The sequence below is a fragment of the Elephas maximus genome, chromosome 1, assembly GCF_024166365.1.
Source record: "Elephas maximus indicus isolate mEleMax1 chromosome 1, mEleMax1 primary haplotype, whole genome shotgun sequence".
In the NCBI taxonomy this organism is placed as follows: Eukaryota; Metazoa; Chordata; class Mammalia; order Proboscidea; family Elephantidae; genus Elephas; species Elephas maximus.
Window position 1 is genome coordinate 105400210 of NC_064819.1, and position 19375 is coordinate 105419584.

Consider the following 19375-nt stretch of genomic DNA (forward strand, 5'->3'; position numbering starts at 1 on the left):
ATGAGCACATCTGGACTCTATGAGAGAAGCGTGCACTTGTCAAGGCTCCAGACCCTATCTTATATATTCCAGTACTCCTTGTAATGCCCAGCCAGTGTTGGGTACGCACTAAGTGCTCAGCGAATACTTGTGGACTAAACACTGCGCCCCCAGGAGTGCCAAGAAGGAGCCCAGCCTCCTTAAAAAAAAAAAAAAAAAAAAAAATTACAGTCTATGAATTAGTTTCCAGGGGGTTGGCCACGTTGTGGCCATCTGCTGGGCTCCTGTGCCCCCTGCCGGCCAGAAGGGGATCTGCCCACAGTTCGTATACCAGAAGGGTGGTCCAGTCCCAGAGAGGCTGGCAATGGCCCTCCCTTCTCATGAGAGGCACTGGGCACCATTCAAGGTTCTGATGAGGTTGGTGGGTACAGCCAGTAACACCTGTTGTGTGATTCTTAGATGTAGGGGCATACCAAGGGCCCTCACCCTGCCTCGCCCTCCCTCTTGGCACTCAGAGCTTCTCATCCAGCTCCAGGCCCTGGTTGTCCCAGGCAGGCCTGCGGACAGGAACTGGGCTGCCATTTTGTGGCCCACTCAGGTAGCTCTGGATGGCTGAGGCACAGTCCAGTCTGTCCATGACAGTCATGAGGTAGTGTAGCTCCTGCAGGCTGCCATTCTGCTCCTCAAACAGCTCCAGGATGGCGGCCGCGGGGCTGCGCTGGCAGGACAGGAACCTGGCAGGAAGTAGGCAAGGAGAAGAGAAAGTGGAGGAGGGAGGAAGACGGAGCAGGGAGGGGCTTCTCCTTCCTCTGGACACGACTACATGTGTCATGTCCAGGAGAACCGCTCTCACACTCAGCTTGTCCCCCAGATCCACCTCTTGCCCCTCTTCCTGCTCTTGCCTGCCTTCCATGGGGGGCTCAAGCAGCTAAAGGGCCCAGGACTTTCAACTGGGAGATTGTTCAGGGAGTTCAGGGGATAACTCCTACTTCTCTTTATGCCTCAGTTTCCTCTGCTTACACTGAGGGCTTGGATGAGAAGTCTTCTAAGGTAGCTGCCAGCTCTCATGTTCTGTAATCTGCCTTCTCTACATGTCCCACCCCAAACACACTCTCCTCTCCTCGCCCCAGTCTCCTAACTGGCCTCCTTCTTCTCTCTCTCCCAGGCCACAACATCCTGCCCACCATTGAGGAGATAACTGTTCTAAACCATGGCTTTTATCATGACCTTCTCCTGCTCAAAAGCCTTCCTCGAATCTCTCCCGTTCTCCAAGCCCACACTCCTGACTTTCCAGCTTACCCTCCCACCCCCCATCCTGAATCTTCCTCAGGCCTGGCCCCTTCCCACCTTGCACACACAACCACCTTTGCTGTCGATCTTCTCCATCCCACCCCGCACTGCCGTGCCCCCGCCCTGCCCTGCCCTACGCCATCCTACCCTACCCCACCTCCGTCCCTGAAGCTTTTTCTAATTCCCACCTCCCAGGTGGAAGTGACCATTCTGTGCTTCCCAGTTCAGAGTTTCGAATTCAGGTTAAAACTCCCACAATTCTTTACTTGTCTCACTATCAGCTATTTTCAGTGTCTCTGTTTTCAACTTGTTACACACTATCGAACACATACAATAAGGTATAAGAACAGTTGCCTTTCTTTTTTAACCTCTCTGTATCCCTCACTGGTATGAGCTCCCAGAGACAGGATTATGTCTCATTTGTCTTGTATACCAGCAGCACCTAACATGGTTTCCAGGACGTAGTAGGTGCTCGATAAATGCTTGCTCCATGGATGATTTTAAATTCAGCCCATCTTCAGGGTCCAGCTCTAGTCCCATCTCCTGGGTAAAATCTCCCCTGACCATTGCACTCATATGCTGGGCCCTGGGGCTTAGCTCAGAATTGTTTTCCTCCTGATTTCTTTGTGAGCCCCTTGAAAGGGAACATGGCAGCATTGCTCCCATTATTGCTAATATTTATTGAACAATTAGCACGTACCAGGTACCGGGCTACACATTATCTTCTGCTGTTCTAACCCTCAGGGCACAGCACACCAGACACTCAATGGCTTGCATGTTAACTGCTTCATTTTAAAATACTTATTGAGCACCTACTATGTGCCAGGCATCATTCTAGGTACCGAGGATACAGTGATAAATAGAAATCGCTAACCTTTTATAGAAAGTGGGGTGAGGAGTAGCCATTCTCTGACTTTTAAATCAGTCATTTGTCTGTGGTCCGGTCCCTAGGGTGTCCTGAAGACCCCACCCTCACCCCAGTCTGCCCTCCTCTTCCATTCACACCCCTCTTCTTACCGGATTTTCATGCCACAGAGCCCCAGGTGGGAGGCCAGTCGGCGCCAGTCATTGCCAGTGATGCTGTTTGGTTCCAACAACATCTGCAGCTGTTCAAAGAGCTCTGGGGGTAGTCTGGGGCAGAGGAAAACCAGTGTTCTTGGAGGGCAGAATCAAAGCGATCCAGTCTGGTTCTCCACCTCTTTCCACCCTGGGGGCTGGGACAGGAATCCCAAACACCCCCCAGGCAGCAGCCCAGGGTGCTCCCACCTCACCTATTGCATGGGGGTGGCTGCGAAACTGGGGGTGGCGCTGCCCAGGATTCCTCTTCTGATGCCTGGAACCTGAGGATTTCCATGTACTTGGTCTCCAAGCCCTGAGCCAACAGCGGGGAGGGGAACACACTTAGGGATCATAAGATATCCCCCTGAGCAAGAAGCTGAGCAGCCTATCTCCACTCCTCATGTCTCTCCTTTAGCCTGTCACCCTCGGCCACTTTACCAAGGAGACAGCTGTGTCCCCCACACAACCCTTTACCCTCTGCTTTCCTGACCCAGAGCCCCACCTTCAGCCTTAAATTTACCTACTAAACCCTTTCCGAACTGGAACATGAAAATCTAATAGGGTATATCCTAAGATACCAGAAGTCCTGGGTGGGGTGATGGCGAGGTCATTGAATAATGGTGAACTCAGGCATTTGTGTGTCCCTTCCTCCTTGTTATGGACTGAATTGTATCCCCCCCAAACTGTATGTCAACATGGCTAGTCCATGATTGCCAGTATTGTGTGGTTGTCCTCCACTTTGTGATCTGATGTAATTTTCCTAGGTATTGTAAATCCTAACCTCTGTGATGTTAATGAGGCAGGATGATAGGCAGCTATGTTGATGAGGCAGAACACAATCTACAGGATTAGGTTGTATCTTGAGTCAATCTCTTTTGAGATATACAAGAGAGAAGCAAGCAGAGAGGAGAGGGGACCTATTACCGCTGAGAAAGAAGAGCCAGGAGTGGAGTGTGTCCTTTGGACCCAGGGTCCCTGCACCGAGAACCTCCTAGATCCTGGGGAAGATCAATGGGGACCTTTCCCCACAGCAGAGAGACAGAGCAAGGCTTCCACTAGAGCCAGCACCCTGATTTTGGACTTCTAGCTTCCTAAACTATGAGAGAATAAATTTCTGTTTGTTAAAGCTATCCATGTGTGGTATTTCTGTTACAACAGCACTAGATAACTAAGACACCCCTAATCCTCCTTTCCCAGGTTCCTCATCCCCAAGTGATACTGTGAGAGGTGTCTGTATACCCTTCACTAAGATGGCCATTCAGGCTCCCCAAAAACTCTCAACCCAGATTGTCTCATAGCTTCTCTTGGTGGGAGGAGAGGGTATACCTAACTCCCATCCCACCTATTCAAGACCCCATTTTCTAGTCACTTCCCACACCGAAGATGCACAACATCACCTGTCAGCTGTAGACAATCAGCTAGAAAGGAGCCCTTCTTGATGTCCCAGTTCCCCTGTGTTGGGAGAGGAGGTTAATCTAGGGTGTGGTCCTTTTACCTCCTGCCAGATTTATGGATTTATCATTGGTAACCAAGAGAGAGTCAGGGATGGAGGGTAACTTGGGGGCCTCATGGTCGCAGCCCCTCAAAGAGCTGGTATGCCTCTTCTGTGAAAAATGCTATCTTCCCTGTTAGATTATGCAATTAAGACCATACTTACTGGGTACCAGTCCCCTTGCCCTCTTTGCCCAGGACACCCCCAGGCCCTGCCCTTCTTTTGTCCCAGCTCCTACTCACATCCTGGAAGGTGTGCATGGTGACAATGATCTCATTGTTTACTGCTGAGCAGTCCTCACTCTCATTGACTACAAAGAGAAGGTGAGAATGAGGCAGGTGAGTGAGTGAAAAGGCCTGGGCTGAGAAAGCAGGTCAAGTTAAAGGGACTGTACAGTAAGACTAGAAATCTGAGGACTGGAGCAGGGCACGCTGTTTTCCTCTCTGCAAAGGTCTGTGTGGCTCCTTACTTTGAAGAGGTCTTCATACAGGCCAAGTGAGGAGCTGCTGAGCTCCAGGATTACCGGGAGAGGAGGAGAGGGGAAAGAAAGGGGCAGGAAGTGAGCATGGGGCTCCTGCACTACCTTTTCTCCGGAAGCAGAAGGAGCGGAAGGGGCACTTTCCATGCCAGATGTGGAGATGGGGAATCAGCTGGCAGCTGCTGTCATCTACATTCTCCCAACCTGGGGAGGGAGGAAGGTGGGGAGTGCTTCAGAGAACGGTCCTTCCACAGGTATTTTACCATGTGGCAGGCAGTGTACAGGGTACTGTGTAGGGTAGGAGGGATGAGGAAGGAGCAGATGTCAGAGGTTCTCAAGTGGACATGAATCCCAAAGCCCGAATAGAGAAACCCATTAGTGGTTTTCCTTGCACCACGGAACACACACCATCACCGCCCTCCATGCACATGTGCCCTGTCCACAACCACAAACTCCCCCGGATCCCCTTGCCTATGGGCAATTCCAGCAGCCCACACCATAAAGGAAAGAGGGCCCAAGCAGAGTAGACTGGGCGCTCCTGTTCCCAACAGCAGCTCCATCTAGGTGGGAAAACAAAAGCCTCTTCCTCCCACCCTGCTCCTGCAAGGTGTAACAGTTTTGCTCCCTACACCACCCCCCCCACCTGACCTCCCCTGCCCTTCCACAGTGGGGCGAGGCCAAGTGGACAGACAGCAACAGAAGGAAGTAGACAAAGACTGAGGGCTCCCGGGGAGCAGAAGCAGATGCTAAGAGGTTTCCTTGAAGCTGCTGCCTGCGCAGGAGTCTGGCAACGAAACTTAGGGTTCCCAGGGTTCTACCTAGCTGGCATGGGGTTCCCTCACCCTCAGAGATGTACTTGAGCTTCAGGCACTGGTCCGCGCGGGCCCCGGTGAAGTCAAAGAGCTGGCAGGGCCCACGCAGGCGCCCGCCGTGGGGCTGCTCGTTGGTCAAGGCCCATTGCAGGGCACAGGGCGTGTTGTTGAGAAAGTAGACGCGCAGCTGCAGGTGGGACTGCCCTGGCGCCAGCGGCGAGCAGAACACCGCCAGCTGCAGCCATTTTCGGGCTGCGCGCCCCGCAGGCGCCTCCAGCACGCAGGTGTAGAGGCTGCGGAGGGAGACGGTGTGGCAGGTAGAGCGAAGCCGCTGTGGCGCAAGCGCACCTAGCGCACAGCGCACACCTTGCTAGGAGCTTCTGTAGGGGCCTCCAGGGAGGGGAGGAAAGCAGCCCAGGAGAGTGGAGGGAGAAGAAGGTGGTAGGGACATCTAGGGAAAGAGAGTCACTCTCACCAAGTGGAGAGGGAAGCCAAGTACTCTCGGGCAGGGGAGGGAGGGGAGCTGGGCTTAGAGTTGCCCTTGCTTGAAACTGGATTCCACACATGGCCCTCCTCTAGCCAGTGGGATGGCAAGAAGACTGGGAGACAGAAGGACATAAGATCCTAGAAAGAAAAAGAGATGAAGGAGGACAGACATAGGATGGAATACAGTCTTAGAGAACTGAAGGGACAAATTGAAGAGAAGCACAGAGACAATTTTAGAGAAGACAGTTGCGGGTGGGCAGGGCCCCTCTAGATAGAGGGACAGGGTTAAGTCAGACGCTTCTCAGCAGTGGGATGTACAGTCCTGGACAGGGCTGGGAAGAGACACTTGGACAGAGGGGCTGGAGAGGGACACAGGGACAAAGGATTAGCAGACCATCTCAGACAGATAAAGGGGCAGTTCCATAGAGATGAGGCTGAGGCAGGCAGACAGAGAAAAAAAAACAGAACACATAGTCCCAGAGGGATGGGGACAGAGAGATAGGACATGGGTAAGTGCCTACCTGAAGTGAGAGAGGTGGATGCAACACTCATCCCGGGAGGTGTGGGCCCCGGGCCTCCCCAGGGGTCTCCAGACCTTGGCATCAAGCAGGGTCGTGTTGCTGCTGTAGGTGCGGGCGTGGCTGGGCTGCTGGGCACAGTGCTTGAATGTAAGGGTGCAGGGCTTCAGGAAGGAGGCCCCATGGGGGCCACATGCCACCACAGGGCTCACCAGCGCCTGGGACCGGGACAGCGACGGGGCATCTGACAGGTCCCACACCAGGACCAGAGACACCCGCTCCTGGCGGCCCACAGCCACAGCACCTGGGAAGAGGGAGAGCTGAAAGGGGCCTGGCAGGGTATTCCACCCCCTAGAGAAAGATGCAGGGTGGGAGAGGAAGTGGGCAAGAGCCCAAGAGACGGTGCCCAGTACGGGGTACAGGGAGGCAGTTGGGGACAGGTACAAGACGACTGTGAGCTGTCTTGTGGTATCATCTTGAGCAAGTCACCACCTCCTCCCAGGGCTGCCAGTAGCCCATACAGTGTGAATTTGCAAAAAGCACTCTTCCTGACACTTTTGTTTTGTTTTGTTTTGTTGTTTTTTTCGACACTTTACTTCATTGATTGGATAATTGTCATACTAATTCTGTTAGAACTAGGCACTTCCATCTGCCAGAAAATTGTCCTAAAAGATGTACAGTATGTCTGTCCTTGGAGCCAATAAAGTTATAACTTTATTGGAGTCAAAGTTATAATAAAAAATAAAAAATCTTCAAAATTATGAAGCTATCTCTGAATGCTGCTCCCTTAGATGTGCTGCCTTTGTGCAGTGCACAATCTGAACAACTGTACACTGCCTCTGAGGATGGAGGACTCCACCAAGAAAGGGGCCGGGAGCTCTTACCTGGCGGGATGAGCAGGGAAATGCCTGTATCTTGGAGCATCAGGCAGCCACCTCGGTGGTCCACTTCTCGAGCTGAAAACACCAATAGTTTGTGCATCAGCTGGCGGATGACTGTCTGGCCTTGAGTGGGTGTGTTCAGTTCCTGGTAGAATGCAGCCATCTCTGGCAGTGTGGCTGGAGGGCACTGCCTTGAGGGCTCATTTTCCGGTAGCGGAATGGGCTGCGGCACTGGGTCCTCTTGGCCATCTGGCTTCCGGCAGGTTCTCAGCAGCCAATGAGGACAGTGCCATCGAAGGCACTGGGCCAGAAGGAGGGCACTCGCCACCAGGACGCCCACCAGCAGTAGGAACTGCAAGGGTTGGAAGGAATTCTCCTGGGGGCACATCCACCTGGTCACTAGATGCCGCTGCCAGCTCTCTGCACCCTTGTCCCAGCCAAGGCCCAGAGCCTGGGGGAGAAAGAAGGAATCAGTGCCAAGCTAAAACCTTTTCATTGTTGTGGGGGTCAAGACTTGGCTTCCAGTGGGATGCAATAGGGAGCAAGTTGTCTTTATTCCAGCACACCCTGCACACCACCAGTCAGATCAAGTTCCTTTAACAGAACTTAGACCTATTTCTCTCCTGCTCAGGAACATGCCATGGCTCCCCTTGACTGAGCACACCCAGTTAAGCTTCTCTGAGGTAGAAAGAGCTTGGGTTTGGAATAGAAGCTTTGAATTCTCAAATGCCAGCTTGGGCATTGTGGCTGGGTGTTAGTCATCTAGTGTTATGTTTAGTCATCTAGTGCTGCTATAACAGAAATACTCCAAGCGGATGGCTTTAACAAAGAGAAATTTATTTGTTCACAGCGAAATAGGTTAAAAGTCCAAACTCAGGGTGGCAGCTCCACGGGAAGGCTTTCTCTTTGTGTCAGCCTTCTCATCAATCTTCTCCTGGACTAGGAGCTTCTCTGTGCAGGGACCCCAGGTCCAAAGGACACATTCTGCTCCTGATGTCTCTTTCTTGGTGATATGAGATCCCTGTCTCTCTGCTCGCTTCTTTCTTTTATATCTCAAGAGATTGCCTCAAGACACAATCCAATCATATAGATTGAGTCCTGTCTCACCAACACAACTGCCTCCCGTCCACACTTGTTAACATCATAGAGGCAGGATTTACAGCATATAGGAAAATCATACAATACCAAGAATCATGGCCCAGCCAAATTGATACACACATGTTTGGGAGGACATAATTCAATCCATGACAATCCACATATGCTGACATGGAAATATTTTAAGTAGAAAAAGCAAGTCACAGAGAAATAGACATCCTATGATCTCATTAATGTAAAAAAAAAAAGAACAAAACTTTATATACATATACACATACATGTAAATGTTGAGTCTCTGAGTGGTTCAAACAGTTAATATGCTTAACTGCTAACCAAAAGGATAGAGGTCCAAGTTCACCCAAAACCCAAAAAAACCCAGTGCCGGGGATGCCTTAAAGTCCTGGTGATCTACTTCCAGAAAATCAGCCATTGAAAACCCTATGGAGCACAGCTCTCTTCTGACACACATGGGGTCACCATGAGTTGAAATCAACTGGACAGCAACTGGATTTCTGTTCTTATTTTTTCAATGTAAATGTAAATGCACAAAGAAAGGACTAGAACAGTGCTGTCCAGTAAAAATATAATGCAAGCCACATATGTAACTTCAACTTTTCTGGTAGCTACTTTGAAAAAGTAAAAGGAAACAAGAGGAACTAATTTTAATAATATATTTTCTTTAACACAGTCTATTTTATCTAAAATATCATTTCAACATGTGATCAAGGTAAAATTACTAATCAGGTATTTTACATTTTTTTTTTTTTTCACACTAAGCCTTTGAAATCCATGTGTATTTGATACTTACAGCACCTCTCAACTGGGACTTGCTAATGTTCAAGTGGTCTGGAGCCACCTGTGGCTAAAGACTCCTGTTTCAGATATCGCAAGTCTGGAAGGACACACCTCCGGCTATTCACACTGGTTATTACTGCTAGAGGGGAAGTTAAGAGCGAGGAAGATGTGAACCCATAAAAAAATCTGTTGCATTTCGAGCTCATAGCGACCCTATAGGACAGAGTAGAACTGCCTCACAGGGTTTCCAAGGCTGTAATCTTTATGGAAGCAGCCTGCCACATCTTTCTCCCAGGGAGAGGCTAGTGGGTTTGAACTACCGACCTTGTGTGAACAAGGACTTTCAATTTTCTTAAACCCTTTTTTTCTGTATTCTTTGATTTTTTCACATAAGTGTGTATTTTGTATTAATTTTATAATTTTTTTGAAAGCTATTAGAAGTGTGGAGGGAGGGGGATTTTCCTCTTGGGGTGATTGTCAGGATTGCGCAAGAGCCTGTGAAAGCATTTGTAGATGATAAAGCACTGTCCAGATATGTTTGTTTATGTGTGTCCCTCCTGGTGCAGGAAGTTCGGAAGGTAGCTCACAGGGATACATGAAATACAAGAGTAACAAAAGTTAAAAGTGGAAGCAAAAAGGGAAAGAAAAACAAAGGTGGGGGCCGGTGAGGCGGGAATGAGGCAGGGCAAAAGCACACACACCTGCTTACCAGTGGAGTCCACAATCGGGACCTTGGCTTTCCAGCAGCCTCCCTTTACAGACACCAGCTCTTCCCAAGGCCCTCCAGAATCTGCCTCCTTCTCCTTCTGCTCTCCCTCTTGCCCCCTAATTTCCAACACCCCTCCATTCTGGCCAGGAATCCCTGGGTGCTGCAAACGGTTAAGGCACTCAGCTGCTAAGCAAAAGGCTGGAGGTTCTGGTCACCCAGAGGCACCTCAGAAGAAAGACGTGGTGATCTACTTCCAAAAATCAGCAATTGAAAACCCTCTGGAGCACAGTTCTACTCTGACACACATGGGGTCACTGTGAGTTGGAGTCACCTCAAGGGCAACTAGTGTTGGTCCACCCTGGCCAGACTGGGCCCCTCATCCCTCCAGCTTTGGCTCCTGCTGTTTTCTATTTCACCCCTCACCTGCTCTCCCCATCCTCCCCACCTGTCTTATCTGCCTACCTGGATCCCTCCCCCGGCACAGCAGCCCCTGGCTGAAATGTCCCCCCACTGCCATCCCACCACACTCAGTGCCTCTTGATTCTATGCTGTTAAGTGTGGTTTTCCCACTCAACATTTTCTGAGCCCCGGCTGTGTACCAGACACTGGGAATTTCAGTCCTGCCAAAGATGACATCTTATTTGGCTTTCAAGGAGCTCTTGAGGAAATGGAATTCATTCACACAATAGCTATCCAGGACTGCCTACTGTTTGTCCTAGACAGTGAGCTCTGTGGGGTACAATGCCCTTCCTTTCAGGGTAGCTCGAGGTCCTCCAAGGCCCCTCTAGCTGATCCACCAGGTCTTGCACTGGAAAAGCTTCTTACACCGATTTACCCTCCCCCGCTCCCTTCACTCATACCAGGAGCTAAGGCCTCACCCCAGCCCCATGCCTGGACTCCTCGTTTCCCGCTCCTCCACTTCCTCTTGCCCCAGATGCCAGCCCATCCCGAGTAGCAGTTCCCTGAAATGAGGGCCCCTTAGAATGCTCACATCACCTGTCCCTAGGTGGCTGCTTCTTCCAGCACAAAGATGCAGACACCTGCTGCAAAGGTCTGTTCATAACCTTGGGAGAAACCGTGAACCCTTCTCCTCATCGACTGGTTCTCACTATGCCTAGCCAACACCTGATACATTTCCAGTTATTGCAGGGCATAAACAGTACCAGGGTGGATTACTTCAAATCTAAGTCATGGACAGCATTCATTGGCAAAGTATAAATTTCCACCTTGCATAGACTCATCTCACTGGCCCTCACACCAGCCAGCAGTGGCCCTTCCCCTGGACCTGTTTTCCTCCTCTCCTCCTTCCCTGAGCCCCAGGTAACTCCATCACAATGACCACCCCCAACAAGGCGTTCACCTTACCACTTAGGGGCTCCCAGAGACTTGTGGCTTGTCCAGGAACAGCAGTTCCTTCTTCAAGAACCAAAGCAGTCAACCAGACCCGTCACCAGGCCGGCAGACAAGTGGAGGTGGGCGGGGAGTCGGGCAGGCGGGGCCTGGCGCTTCCAGGCACAGAGACTGCCTCCCAGCCACTCTAAAGTAGGTAGAGAAGCCTGTCCCTGCCTGCTGGCAAAGCCCAACCTAGGCGGGGGAGTAGCTGGGGATCCCAGAAGTCAGTGGGCTTACTAGTGTAGGTCTGGAAGGGAGGAAAGGAAGGGAGACAGCCTGGGCACGAGTGCAGCACCTTGAAACCCCTCCCAACAGTGCCCTCTGCTGGCCACAGGCCAGCCAGAGGCTGTTAAAATGGCAGAAGGGAAGGGAAGGGGGGAACCTTAACCAGAGCTTCTCAAACTGTAATGTGCAGATGAATCACCTGGGGATCTTGTTAAAATGTAGGTTCTGATTCCACAGGTCTGGGGTAGGGCCTGAGAATATGCATCCCTAGGAAGAGCCCAGGTGCTGCCAATGCAGCTGGCCCAGGGAGCTGCGACAATACCTATTTCTACCCCCTTCCCTCCAGGGAAGCACTGAGAGGGTTAATGACTCATAAATCAAGTTGCTGGCAGCATTGGGACTTACCTATATCTGCTCCCTACTCCACTCACCACACTTGGCACTCAAAGTTAGCAGGGGCACTGCCATTTGGGGGAGACCTGAACTTTGGGGGTGTTTGCTAGCCTGAGTCCTCAGATATTCTGCCTGAGAAGATGGAGTCACTAGAATCAAAGCTCCGTGCGGAGAGGGATGTTTCCTTCAGCTGTCTGATACTGTATATTCAGCAACTGGTACAGCCTGATACATAGTAAGTGTTCAATAAAGGCTTGTTAAATGAATGAACCGGCTGATGGAAGGAGCATGCATTTTGGAGCCAGGCTGCCAACACTAAGCCCAGATGACCAATCTGTTGGCTATGTAACCTTGGGCAAGTTACTTAGCCCCTCTGTTATGGATTAAACAGGGTCCCCCAAAAAGAAACGAGGAAGTCCTAACCCCTGTACCTGTAAATATGACCCCGTTTGGAAATAGGAGTTTTCTTTTGTTATGTTAACGAGGTCATACTAGAGTAGGGTCATACTAGGATTAGTGGGTCATACTAATCACTTCTCAATGGTGTCTTATAGAAAGAGCAGAAGAGACAGGGACATGCACAGAGCAGGAAGACAGATGCCATGTGAGGATGCATCTACAAGCAATGGAACAGCAAGGATTGCTGGCAGATACTAGGAACTGGGAGAGAGGCTAACAGAAGGAATTGACACCATGGAGACCCTGATTCTGGAAGTTCAGCTTCCAGAACTTTGAGAAAATTAATTTCTGTTCTTTAAAGCCACCCACTTGTGGTGCTTTTTGTTATAGCAGCACTAGGTAACTGAGATACCCTCTGAGCCTCAATTCTCCTGTCTTTAAAGACAGATAATAATATCTACCAGGCATGGGTTAATAATGTCATTGTTCAGCTAATAAATGTAAGAAACCAAAAAAAAAAAAAAAAAATCCGAGTCAATTCTGACTCAGAGCGACCCTATAGGACAAAGTAGCACAGCCCCATAGGGTTTTCAAGAGTGGCTGGTAGATTTGAAATGCCAACATTTTGCTTGGGAGTTAAACTCTTAACCACTGTGCCACCAAGGCTCCATGATAAATGTAAAACACCTACCAAAAAAATGGGTGCTCAGTAAATGGTTTGTTATCTCCAGGGTCTGCTTCCTACAGTAGAAGAACTGTAGTGAACAACCCCTGCCCCCAGTTATCATCTCCCATAGAAAATAAGTAACTTCCGTTGCTTTGGTCTCGGTTAATGATTTCCTAGCCTCTTGTCCTTTACTGCAACCCCCTGCCCTCTGCTTCCTTCCCCCGGCGGAGGCGAGAAGACGGGATAAACACCTCCCAGAGGAGCTGGGTTCCCCAAAGCACAGAGATGTGGCAAAGAAATGGATGGAGAGCAGCCAGCTTCTGGGAAAGTGACCTCATGTCTAAAGGCCGAGCAAGGAAGGGCACTTCAGAACTTTGGTCAGGATGGAGGAGGGAAGGTATAAGTCTTTGTTGGACAAAGCTCTGTCTGAGTCACACAGGAGGCTGGTTTGTCCTCTGAGTCATGAAGTCCCAGGGATTTGTGAAAGATCAGTCAAGCTAGACTACCAAGTTTGAGTGGGTCGTGCCAACTAGAAGGCTATAACCACGGGCTATGTCTATGTGTCATGAACTCACTTCCAAAGCTGGTGCTTGCCTCACTTGGAGATAATCCCAGTTATAAGAAGGCTCTGGGGAAACCTGAGGACCCTCACCATGCCCATGGACACAAAGCGGGTTCACAGGGATGCAGAAACCACAGGCAACAATCAGTAGCCTTATAGCGTAGGGGCTAAGCTGTCTCAAGAGGTCTCCGTGTCCCAGGGCCAAAGCCTCAACCATTCCATCAAAAGGCTCCTTCAGAAGCTAGGCACCATGAAGGGCCTAGCAGGCCAGGGGTCACCTGCCAAGAGGAGACTGAAGGGGGCATGCAGTCAGCTCTCTGGCCTCCCCAGTCAGTGTCATCATGCTTGTCATTGGAAGAAAGCAGGCCAGCTGGCAACTCCACTCCACCCTTCTCCCTGTCCCCCACCCTCCTCTGCCTTCTACACATCATATATCATCAGGCACCAGTCTGGGAAGTGTGCTGCCTGAGGTAAGGGGAATGCAAGGTCTGGGAAGAAAAGGGTGCTGGGAGGGGTGGGTAAAAGGAGAAAAGAGGATGGAGAAGGGGAGGGTAAGAGTGGAGGGAACCTCCTACACTGGATAGAAAAACAGAAAACAGAGAAAGAGACAGGAAGGCAGATGAGCAAATGGGCTGTGAGGAGGAGCAGAGGAACAACGGACAGATGCACAGGCAGGCAGGCTGGCCAGCCCTGTCCCAGGAAATTCCAAGACATGGTTAGTGATACCTGACAGGAAAAGCCGAATTAGACAGCCATTCCAGAACGCTGAGAATGACTAGATTTTTCTTTCCTTCAAACCCTGTCAATGGTAGGAGGCTGATATACCACACACAAAGGGGAAGAATGTTATTGGGTGGGGTCCTTGGTTGGCAGAAGATCTGAACAGTGTCCCATATGCAAATGACTTGCAAAGCAGCATACAAATGAACATTGCAGATTTTTAAATCAAAGGCCGGGCAGTTTGTTTCCTTGAGAAGTTAGGCTGCAAGAAATCTGGGCTTTTGAGTTTGTGGCTTGACCCTCTGGAGATGTAGGGGGAGTCTTATCCAGTCCCTGAGTCTCCAGGGGAAGAAGAGAGCTAAGCCTTCAGAGAAAGGAGTCCACAGAGCCACTCAGCTGAGTTTGCATTTGGCAGGAGATCAGGCTGGGTGGGACTCCTGTTGTATGCCAATCTGGTGTGGTGAGATAAGCCTGGGGCAGATGGGCCGGGCCTGGTGTTGACTAGGAGAGACCCCCAGGCTCCTCCCTTCAGCATTTGGTCCTTCCAAATGCAACGGGATCAGGTTGGCTACCATCAGCATAGCTGGGTTCAGTTTAAGACACTGTTCCTATTGAGGGTCTACTCTGTACCCAGCCAAGTGCCACATGCTGTGAGAGGTAGAAAGGCAGTCACGCCTGGACCTGCCTTCAGAAGCCAGACACATGCTGGGGGAGGGAAACCTTTTACTCAGAAACTGCTAACAATACTAGACAGTATCCGCCGAGTGCCAAATGAGTGGTGTGAAGAAAATAAATCTATGGAAGGCAGATAAAGGGCAAGGCAATGTGGGCAGAGAGGTCTCAAAGGAGGTAGGGTTGGAGTTAGGCCCAAGATGGGGGCGAAGGACTCAGGCCAGGGGATAGCATCAGGTCAGGAGGTAGAGGAGGAGGCACAGGGTAAGGCTCATACTTAGTATGTTCTCCACCTCCCCAGATTTGGCCTCCTCAAGGAGAATGTGGCCTCAAGGGGCCATCTTTGTGGCCCTTCCCCACCTAGGGCCTATTATGGTGTGGCTGTTTGCCCGTCATCAAATGCCTGGTTGGTGTAAGGGCCTCAGGAAGCTGCCCTGGTGCCCACCCCACAAAGCCTTGTTGCTCGTGTGGACAGCCATCTACTCGGTCATGGGGTAAGTTTCCATTTCTCACGCCATGGCCCTGGTACCGCATGGTGTGGAAATAAGTCTCCCTAACCCTGAAATACTGCCACATATTGGCTTCCAAAGGGATGGCATGAGAGGAGGGTAGAAGGGTCACAACCAGAGGTTCAAGGCTCCTTACCAGCGAAGGCTGTAAAACATTTGCAGAAACCCTCTGGGTCTGCCTAGGATTCCAGCCAGCCCTCTGCCTCCTCCCTCTGCAAGTCTCCCCATTCCTTGCCCAGTTCCTCCCACCAACTTCCTCTGGTCCTCAAACGCTGCCTAGACCCACTTGCTACCATTTTGGCCACAAGGGCTCCCTCTTGATCACCAAGAGTCCTTATAATAGAATGCCTCCTCTATTTGTCATGGCACACCCTCCCTCTGAGTGCTTCTGCCACTGTCTTCCCACAGCTATGCCTCCTACCTGGTGTGGAGGGACCTGGGAGGGGGCCTTGGGTGGCCCTTAGTCCTGCCTCTTGGCCTCTATGCTGTACAGCTCACCATCAGCTGGACCGTCCTGATTCTCTTTTTCACAGCCGACAACCCTGGTCTGGTAAGGCACTCAGTGCTCAGTAGTGCAAGGTCACTCACCATAACTAAAATCCATTGCCGTCGAGTCAATTCCTACTCATAGTGATCTTACAGGAAAGAGTAGAACTGCCCCATAGGGTTTCCAAGGAGCAGCTGGTGAATTCGAACCACTGCACCACCAGGGCCCTCCAAGGACACTAAAAACAAAAAATGAGAAGGTAAAACCACCAGGTCCTCAGAAACAGATAATACAGCAAATCAATGAGGTGCAGGCAGGAAACAGGTGGGCGGACTTCCCTGCACTCCTGTTGAGTGTACGAAGCCCCAGGAACTTGGCTTCTTGGTTGGACACGGGGTACTGTAAAAGGGTTGGGGGCTGGTTCCCCAGGCAGCCTGCCTGACTGCCCTGCGCTCTGCCCAGGCCCTGCTGCACCTCCTGCTGCTCTACGGGCTAGTGGCGAGCATGGCACTTATCTGGAACCCCATCAACAAGCTGGCGGCCCTGCTTCTACTGCCCTACCTGGCCTGGCTCACCATGACTGCTGTAATCGCCTACCACCTGTGGATGGACAGCCATTGTCCAGAGCACCGGCCTCAGCCCAAAGAGGAGAAGAGTAACTGAGGCACTAGGGCATCGGAGAGGAGGGCCAGGGCAGGGAGGGGAGAAGGGACTGCAGGCAGGGCTTTGGAGCTAGGGCAGGGAGAGGGGCGGAGAGGAGCTGGCCAGGGATTGATGATTCCTTAAGGGTAACCTGTCCCAATGTGGCCACCCTCCTAGGTCCCCTGGTGCCACTTGTCATGAAAATTCAGAGAAATGGGAAAGAAGGAGAAACTTACTTTACTTTTTTTTCACATGCAAGTAATAAAATCCTGTTACTAGCTTTGAGTATGTGATGTGACCGTAGGTGTGGAGGGCTGCAGGGTGTGAATAGGAGGGTCTCTGTGTGTGTGTAAGTCTGTAAGTGCATGTGTAGGGAGGAGTGGGCACATTGTCACCAGCTCCACCCACTGCCCCCCAAACCCAGCATAAAGATTTTGGATGCCGATTTTTTTTTTAATACTGTGGTAAGATAAACACACCAAAACATTTGGCAATACCGTAACTTCCACATTTACAATTCAATGACATTGATTACATCTTTTATGTTGTGCCACCATTATTCCTATCTTTTTTCAAAACATTACACCACAATTAACATAAACTCAATGCCCCCCAAACAAGAATGTCCCCTTTCCCCCTCCCTCCCACCTCTGGTAGCCATTAATAATCTTCAGTTTCTATATACTTGCTTATTTCACATGTGAGATCATACAGTATTTGTCCTTTTGTGACTAACTTTTTTCACACAGCATAACGTTTTCAAGGTTCATCCACGTGGAGGACTCAAGTACCTGAAAAACAAAATCTTTTTAAAAACTTACCTAAAAGCAATCAAAAAACTCCCAACAAAAAAAAAGCCCTGGCCCAGACAGCTCCACTGCAGAGTTCTACCAAACTTTCAGAGAAGAGTTAATACCACTACTACTAAAGGTATTTCAAAGCATAGAAAATGATGGAATACTACCTAACTCATTCTATGAAGCCACCATATTCCTGATACCAAAACCAGGTAAAGACACCACAAAAAAAGAAAATTACAGACCTATATCCCTCCTGAACATAGATCCAAAAATCCTCAACAAAATTCTAGCCAATAGAATTCAACAACATATCAAAAAAATAATCCACCAAGACCAAGTGGGATTTATAGCAGGTATGCAAGGCTGGTTTAATATTAGAAAAACCATTAATGTAATCCACCATATAAATAAAACAAAAGACAAAAACCACATGATCTTATCAATTGATGCAGAAAAGGCATTTGACAAAGTCCAACACCCATTTATGATAAAAACTGTTACCAAAATAGGAATTGAAGGAAAATTCCTCAACATAATAAAGGGCACCTATACAAAGACAACAGCCAACATCACCCAAAATGGAGAGAACCTGAAAGCATTTCCCTTGAGAACGGGAACCAGACAAGGATGCCCTTTATCACCGCTCTTATTCAACATTGTGCTAGAGGTCCTAGGCAGAGCAATTAGGCTAGATAAAGAAATAAAGGGCATCCGGATTGGCAAGGAGAAAGTAAAATTATCTCTATTTGCAGATGACATGATCTTATACACAGAAAACCCTAAGGAATCCTCAAGAAAACTACTGAAGCTAATAGAAGAGTTTGGCAGAGTCTCAGGTTATAAGATAAACATACAAAAAACACTTGGATTCCTCTACATCAACAAAAAGAACATCAAAGAGGAAGTCACCAAATCAATACCATTCACAGTAGCCCCCAAGAAGATAAAATACTTAGGAATAAATCTTACCAAAGATGTAAAAGACCTATACAAAGAAAACTACAAGGTACTAGTGCAAGAAACTAAAAAGGACCTACATAAGTGGAAAAACATACCTTGCTCATGGATAGGAAGACTTAACATAGTAAAAATGCCTATTCTACCAAAAGCTATCTATACATACATACAATGCACTTCCGATTCAAATTCCAATGACATTTTTTAATGTGATGGAGAAACAAATCACCAACTTCATATGGAAGGGAAAGAAGCCCCAGATAAGTAAAGCATTACTGGAAAAGAAGAACAAAGTGGGAGGTCTCACTCTACCTGATTTTAGAACATATTATACAGCCACAGTAGTCAAAACAGCCTGGTAATGGAACAACGACAAGCACATAGACCAATGGAACAGAATTGAGAACCCAGATATAAATCCATCCACACATGAACAGCTGATATCTGACAAAGGCCCAGTGTCAGTTAACTGGGGAAAAGATAGTCTTTTTAACAAATGGTGCTGGCATAACTGGATATCCATTTGCAAAAAAATGAAACAGGACCCATACCTCACACCATGCACAAAAACTAACTCCAAGTGGATCAAAGACCTAAACATAAAGACTAAAACGATAAAGATCATGGAAGAAAAAATAGGGACAATGTTAGGAGCCCTAATACAAGGCATAAACAGAATACAAAACATTACCAAAAATGACGAAGAGAAACCAGATAACTGGGAGCTCCTAAAAATCACACACCTTTGCTCATCTAAAGACTTCACCAAAAGAGTAAAAAGACCACCTACAGACTGGGAAAGAATTTTCAGCTATGACATCTCAGACCAGCGCCTGATCTCTAAAATCTATATGATTCTGTTAAAACTCAACCACAAAAAGACAAACAACCCAATCAAAAAGTGGGCAAAGGATATGAACACACATTTCACTAAAGAAGATATTCAGGCAGCTAACAGATACATGAGAAAATGCTCTCGATCATTAGCCATTAGAGAAATGCAAATTAAAACTACAGTGAGATTCCATCTCACTCCAACAAGGCTGGCTTTAATCCAAAAAACACAAAATAATAAATGTTGGAGAGGCTGTGGAGAGATTGGAACTCTTATACACTGCTGGTGGGAATGTAAAATGGTACAACCACTTTGGAAATCTATCTGGCGTTTTCTTAAAAAGTTAGAAATAGAACTACCATACAACCCAGAAACCCCACTCCTCGGAATATACCCTAGAGAAATAAGAGCCTTTACACGAACAGATATATGCACACCCATGTTTATTGCACCTCTGTTTACAATAGCAAAAAGCTGGAAGCAACCAAGGTGTCCATCAACGGACGAATGGTTAAATAAAT

The 19375-nt window shown here is 49.0% G+C and overlaps 2 protein-coding genes across 2 annotated transcripts; one reads left to right on the plus strand and one right to left on the minus strand.

Annotated features, from left to right (window-relative positions):
* Window positions 1–232: 232 nt before the first annotated feature.
* Window positions 233–7428, minus strand: UNC5CL (unc-5 family C-terminal like). Its single transcript, XM_049875247.1, has 8 exons — window positions 6999–7428; window positions 6118–6418; window positions 5141–5403; window positions 4401–4502; window positions 4063–4130; window positions 2541–2641; window positions 2287–2400; window positions 233–713 (listed from the first exon to the last, which is right to left on the minus strand). Exons 1-8 carry the CDS (start codon window positions 7381–7383, stop codon window positions 491–493), a joined length of 1557 nt encoding a protein of 518 aa, XP_049731204.1. The 5' UTR covers window positions 7384–7428; the 3' UTR covers window positions 233–490.
* A 6214-nt stretch (window positions 7429–13642) lies between these two features.
* Window positions 13643–16288, plus strand: TSPO2 (translocator protein 2). Its single transcript, XM_049875256.1, has 4 exons — window positions 13643–13702; window positions 14926–15118; window positions 15542–15683; window positions 16083–16288. The coding sequence occupies exons 2-4, from the start codon at window positions 14946–14948 to the stop codon at window positions 16281–16283; spliced, it is 516 nt and encodes a 171-aa protein (XP_049731213.1). The 5' UTR covers window positions 13643–13702; window positions 14926–14945; the 3' UTR covers window positions 16284–16288.
* The last annotated feature ends 3087 nt before the right edge of the window (window positions 16289–19375 follow it).

What these genes read in the sequence shown, in the direction of transcription:
- UNC5CL (XM_049875247.1), bottom strand. Translation starts at nt 7,383, where the DNA reads ATGTGCCCCCAGGAGAATTCCTTCCAACCCTTGCAGTTCCTACTGCTG. An exon ending in CCATGCACACCTTCCAGGAT is followed by an intron (nt 2,642 to 4,062) that starts GTGAGTAGGAGC and finishes CTGTTGGCTCAG; the next exon opens with GGCTTGGAGACCAAGTACAT. An exon ending in CAGCCACCCCCATGCAATAG is followed by an intron (nt 2,401 to 2,540) that starts GTGAGGTGGGAG and finishes CCTCTGCCCCAG; the next exon opens with ACTACCCCCAGAGCTCTTTG.
- TSPO2 (XM_049875256.1), top strand. Translation starts at nt 14,946, where the DNA reads ATGTGGCCTCAAGGGGCCATCTTTGTGGCCCTTCCCCACCTAGGGCCT. An exon ending in GCCATCTACTCGGTCATGGG is followed by an intron (nt 15,119 to 15,541) that starts GTAAGTTTCCAT and finishes GTCTTCCCACAG; the next exon opens with CTATGCCTCCTACCTGGTGT. An exon ending in CAGCCGACAACCCTGGTCTG is followed by an intron (nt 15,684 to 16,082) that starts GTAAGGCACTCA and finishes CGCTCTGCCCAG; the next exon opens with GCCCTGCTGCACCTCCTGCT.